The sequence below is a fragment of the Dreissena polymorpha genome, chromosome 3 (genome assembly GCF_020536995.1).
Source record: "Dreissena polymorpha isolate Duluth1 chromosome 3, UMN_Dpol_1.0, whole genome shotgun sequence".
Taxonomy (NCBI): domain Eukaryota; kingdom Metazoa; phylum Mollusca; class Bivalvia; order Myida; family Dreissenidae; genus Dreissena; species Dreissena polymorpha.
In genome coordinates, this window is record NC_068357.1 from 13,689,004 (window position 1) to 13,695,218 (window position 6,215).

Below are 6,215 nucleotides of genomic sequence, written 5' to 3' on the forward strand. Positions count from 1 at the left end.
TACAATGGATGGACACAGAGCGATTGGCGCCTGGCTGTTGCTCTTCGTTATGTGGACAGGTGAGCACATACATATATTTATATTTATTGATAGTTTTCATTTATATTCGATGCATATTAATCAACAATATACACCTAGCACATTATACGATATGTTGGTACTATGGAAATTGCTTGGAATCAATTACAAGGATTGTTTGAAACAGACATACTAGGTGTAGTCATGTTTAGTGTTTGTGTACACGTGTGCAACAAATTGCATAAAAAGCGATGTATTATAAAACTGTTAACAATAAAATGCTAATGTAATTTGTTCCAGGACGTACCGATGGATTTTGTAAAGACGACAATGACTGCTTTGATCTTCATTCTCCTCGATGTTACAACGACTCAATCCGGAGCTACTGCAAAAATTATGGTAATACATAAAACCATGATGAACTATTTCAGTATGAGTCCTTCATACTGCATGAGATGCACTACGGATATCTCGGAGTAGTATTTTATAATGCTACCTCTGCAAACAAGAAGTACTTTGTTGATACTTGTATTCATTGCATTCATCGTACCTCAGAAATATGCTATTCTGTTGATGTGGTTCATCTGAAAACATTTGTTTATATTGAAGTTGTTAAAACGAAATTAAATATTGTTGTAAACTTGTTTTAATTTGCATAATACTACTATGCAGTTAATTATTTTTTAAGTGTGTAAGTGATTCATTCACGGATAAGGGTAAAGTTGTGTGAAGTTCGGGGCGCCATTAAACTGGTTAAACACCCAAAGGTTTTGGCTTGACCGTTCCAACTCGATGACCTCAGCTGTAATCAGTTTTATGCTCTTTTTTGTATTTACTGCATTGTATAGGACCAGCAACCAGCGGATGTAAACATAACTGTATCTTATGATATTGTTTCTAGAGTTTTAGTTATGCAATACTATCTTTGGATATACTGGATAAATGCATTAGCGTAAACGTTGCCTCCAGGATCAGCTATTCAGTCGGATTTTGTTTTCATTTAAGCCTGTTTTAACCAAATATACCTTGGAAGTGGAGAGTGGAGTCCTGGATTTTGCAAATACGGTCTGTCCAGGTTGCCCCGGGACGCCACTCTACGCTCTTTAATTAAGCACGGTTTTCCCATGACACGACTCTGACAGTGTGTATATACATTGTGCAGGTTAGCAAATTGAGTATGCAATTATTTGGACGATATATTGTTTTCTGAGCACTGACATGATGCAAATAAGCGATAACTAATGCCAATCATTAATAACTTACTACAATACATCATTGTTTTAAACCCTCGGAAGAAAAATGAAATACAAACAAGATGCACGTTAGCTTTATACTTTACATGTCCTTGCAGATAGCTGTCAACAGGATGCTGATTGTGGATTCCCGTTGATTACTTGCACGCACGGAAATTGTCAGCCAAGTTAGTTCGTTTGTACAGCATGTAGGACTTCAACAAATATTAAACACATTTATTTATTTAAGAAATTAAACGATATAGTAGAAAAATATGCACGATAACCTCATTAAGATGTATATCCGTTCATGAATAACCTAAACCTGGGGTAATTTAGAGGCTGTATTATATATATACATATATTGGGGGCTGTCCGGCTAGCGCAGTTGTTGGTTCACTCGCTTCTCACATAGGCGGCGCGGGTTCAATTTTCGTTTCCGACAGCATGTGAGTTTGGTTGCTGGTCACCATACCGGACTTGTGGGGTTTCCTCCAGGTACTCCGGCTTCCCCCACAACACAAAAGCACACCAAACTAACAAATATCTTTCAGTAACTACGATATAGCTGGAAATTGCAGCTATAATTCAAAGTTCGTCTAACGGTCGTGAGTCTAGTAGGCAAACTAGGTGCTGAGACACACTCCAGGTCCACACATAATGTAGCCTCTGGCTAGGAAAGGACCTCTTAAGCTTCGAAATACAAAAAAATACAATATGTTATTGGTAATATAATCAAGCTTAAGATCCGTCCGTCTGTGTGTATGTCCCTTTCAAAACATTGTATTTGAATTATATACAGAATTACTGGTACTCGATTCTGAGGTATGTTACACTCTTTGTGCACTGGATGGTCAAATGAAAACATTTGCATAAATGAGAGTTTACAATGAACAATCTTTTTATACCCGCATGTATAGCTAATCACTATGATAATCAGCGTATGGTATATAATGGAACCAGCGAATGTTTTTGTTTTAGCCTGATTAAAAATACTTTAACTGATGGAAATTTAGAACTATACTTATGTGTTTTTTGTTTTGTTTCTGTAATTATCGATATTATATAACGAAATAATGAAGGATTTTCGTTTCAAGTAACACTCTAAAATAACGTTTAGATTTTAACTTTGTTCAGCTCATATTAGGTCTTAATTTGTGAACGTATTTTCATACATACCGTAATTACTCTAAGTTTTAGGACACTTTAAAATAATTAGTTTATTTCGTGTCCGAAACTCTAGATACAAAACAAATTTAAAAAAAAACAGGCGTCCGAAAATGTAGAGGCAAACGTACAGGTGTTCGAAAATTTAGAGACACTCTAACAATTCTGCATTGCAGATCAGATACGGGTATGCAATGTATATAGTATATATGTATATAGCGTCAATTGTTTCAACGAATAATAGGACGTGCATGTATGTACGTCGTATGGTATAAATTACTTTTAAATATGTTTCACCTTAATATGTTGGGTGAAACCATGATCTATTAACGGTATGCATAGTTATTTACCCAATAACGAAAATATAATGGTACATTGCCCCTAAGGCATTCGTCTGCCAGGATTTATTACCTTAATCCGGTTGTAAAAACCCATGATCGAAGTGTCCCCAGGTAAGCGCAACAGGGCATAAAACTGGTTAAATATCATTGTAAAATAAACTGTCCGAAAAACTAGAGTCCTTTATTGCGGACGAAAACCCATAAGTCGGAAAATTAAGAGTCACGATAAATAATAATTTTGGCTAAACACGGGGGTGTCCGAAAATGAATAGAGTCCGAAAACATAGAGTTATTACGGTAAACATGTCAATTTTCTAAACAAGTTAAAAAGGTGTTTAGATGTTTAGCGTTTTCCGAAGCGCATGATCGGTCTTTATTGTCCAACGTTGTTAAATTTTTAACATTTTGTTTATATTTTCACCTGTTCATAATGTTTAGATTATAAGTACATTTAGAACGAATATATGTTTAACGCCATATGTATGAATTGCCTACGTGTTTAAGTTATTACAAAAAATTACCATTTTAAAACATATGTTCATTAACATCTTCCAAAACAACAGATGTGTAATAATTTCCTTAATACGAGGAAATTGACCATTTTCAACAATGTTGTAAATACGTATGTCATATAGAGCATTATTCTGACAAAGAAAATGAACTGCATAAACTGTTGAAACCTGTTCAAAGTTTAACGAAATGGTAATTCTCCAATTGTTTTTGAAACTCATACAAATAAATAAATAAAGAGCAAATATTGCACACAATGGTTCAAAGTAACACAAAAACACACATACACATTTTAAATATACTATTTTTTTGTATGAATACTTATTATTTAAAATTCCTAATTTATAAAGACTTACCCACGCGAACAAATGGAATAATTCCGCAAAATATTTAAATTGATAGCATTTAGTGTCTTTAAAAATGCTAATATTTAGCTTATCAAGTGTTCAAATAACATAAAAGCCGATTCTAATTGACAAACTTTTATTGATTTTAGAGAAATGCTTAACGGATGAAGATTGTCATGGCGACAATTCTGCATGTTTCTATGGCGACTGCTATTGTAAATCGGGATATAGAAAAATGGACGAATCCTGTGTTTCTGGTATTTTCTGGTTGAAATTATTTGAATCGTTTAGACATGTGCATGTCCATACAGTTCCTAAAAACAAATATGTTTCCATCGATTAGTGTTTAATTGTTTCCGTCGATACTTGTATGATTTCATTGCAATTTAACGTATAACACATTGATAAACTTCATACAACAACATTTTACGGAGTCAGTTTACGGTTGATGTCGTTTGTAACAAATGCATTGTATATTAATGGCATATAGATAATTTTGTATTTGTAGATATTTGTTAATACGTCACTTTTGCACTATTACGCTTTCATATCAAGTCATTATGTTTCAGTCATTGGTTTGCAATGTCGTCAATACAATGTTGATTTGGACTGTAATCCTACGCTGTTTGAACTTACAATGAAGTTGCTGTTTGAAGTCCCGATTAGTAATGGGTCAATGCAATATAACAGCACTGACTATGTGTGTGACCAAAACTCCATCACTTGCCAATGTGATACAGATGTTCTTAAAGGAATAAATGGAGTTTGTAATTCATGTAAGTAGGTGTATGAAGTGCTTCTTTATGTAGAATTATGTTTAGTAAATAAGGTTAAATCTCAATCGGATATCATTGCACCCATATTCGATTTATAGTTTTGAAATTTCTATAAAACCTATGTTCACATCATTGTGAGAGACTGATCTGTTTACATTTGAGAAGCAAAACACTGAATAAAATTGATATCGCTGTCTTCCATACCATCATTTTTTATTTGTATTTATTTTTTGTTATATAAATATATATTTAGATCTGGGCTCTGAATGCAAATCATCATTGGAATGCGGTCGGAAATCAAACATGTCCTGCATTGAGGGCGCATGTGCGTGCAGTGCAGGCTTTGTACGGAGGGAATCAAAATGCATATGGGGTAAATATTACTCAATAAACCTGCTGAGCGGAACCTTTCTCTAAACTACATTCAAATGTACACAAATTCAACGAACAAAATATATAATTAAAATAAAGTAGTTTTATGATTTAGTGCCACATGAACAAATTCATAAATAAATTGTTATATTATTATGCAGTTATGGATGCTGGATGCAGTTCGAATGAAGACTGCTTTTATGAAGGATTTGAATGCACTACCACAGACATAGGATCGTATTGTCGCTGCCCAACTGGACATGCTGTGAAATCTCCGAATAATGCAACATGTGTGGAAGGTAGTTTCACTTTCACTATTTCACATTCGCAAGTTCGTATATTAAATGGGTAGTGAGTCACGCATTTAATTCAAAACGATTAAATCTTGATTATTGGTTTATTTAATTGTAGATATATATTTGCTTACACTTACTATAGACTAAGGTGTACATTTTAGTTTTAATTAGAACACAAAAGAGTTGTCATGCTAAACAAATACGTACACAAACCGTTCTTTAATTAAACTGGTACAATTTGCTGTTCCTGTAGCATTTACAAATGATATCAATGTAAATAAGGTAATTGAAAACATGTTAATGTCCACTTTACGATTATCCAGTTCCTTCATTTTTTGATTCACCTCAAACATTCATGTCTGTCATGTTTACATTTGTTTAGTTTACGGATCCAGCTGTGCTGACATACACATGTGTGGAAATACAGAGAGTTTCTTCTACCGTCGCTCATATTTTGAGATCCAGTACAAGTATAATGACACTTACGCCAATAAAGCTTTTCACTGTGATCTTGACAACGTGTGTTCGTGTGCACCAGGGTTCAGATGGAACCAACAAATAAAAAACTGTGAACACAGTAAGTGTCGACAAAAATAAACGACGCATAATATTAATTAATAAATAAATTAGATATACGCACAGGTCATATACTTGTATTTCAATGTTTGTACTTGGAATAAACTCAATTATTACATATGTTTTGTCAAATATACAGAAAAGTATTTTGTAGTTTGGTTTGTGCGTCTATTTCTATTCCGGACATATTCAGATGCATGCGAAATACAATCACTTTATATATGCTTCTCAGTTTACGCATCAGGAATGTAACAGCGACATTGACTGTAACTCTGAAAACCCAGACAGTGCAAGCAACGCCAGTATGCACATTTGCAATAACCAAACGCAACAATGTGAATGCGGACATCGGTTTTAGTGTTCATACTATCAACGATTTTGACGTAAACCAACATGTTACTCGTCGCGTCTGCATAAGAGGTATATATAATCATATTGTAATACATGTTAAAGCAATATTATAAGAAATATGCTTAATACATCCTCTTGTTTTATTTTCGTATTGTTTTAAATATAAGGACTTTATATTGATTTTACACATCCCATATATATTTTTTTCAGCTGAAACATTGCCGTGTAA

General features: G+C 33.8%; 1 protein-coding gene across 1 annotated transcript; it reads left to right on the plus strand.

The window, feature by feature from the left end:
* LOC127872049 (prion-like-(Q/N-rich) domain-bearing protein 25) lies at positions 1-5,656 on the plus strand. The gene is made up of 8 exons (XM_052415385.1): positions 1-59; positions 319-417; positions 1,370-1,438; positions 3,765-3,872; positions 4,185-4,391; positions 4,645-4,764; positions 4,925-5,062; positions 5,442-5,656. Exons 1-8 carry the CDS (start codon positions 5-7, stop codon positions 5,654-5,656), a joined length of 1,011 nt encoding a protein of 336 aa, XP_052271345.1. The 5' UTR covers positions 1-4.
* Positions 5,657-6,215: the final 559 nt, after the last annotated feature.

What these genes read in the sequence shown, in the direction of transcription:
- LOC127872049 (XM_052415385.1), top strand. Translation starts at nt 5, where the DNA reads ATGGATGGACACAGAGCGATTGGCGCCTGGCTGTTGCTCTTCGTTATG. An exon ending in GCTCTTCGTTATGTGGACAG is followed by an intron (nt 60 to 318) that starts GTGAGCACATAC and finishes AATTTGTTCCAG; the next exon opens with GACGTACCGATGGATTTTGT. An exon ending in GAGCTACTGCAAAAATTATG is followed by an intron (nt 418 to 1,369) that starts GTAATACATAAA and finishes ATGTCCTTGCAG; the next exon opens with ATAGCTGTCAACAGGATGCT.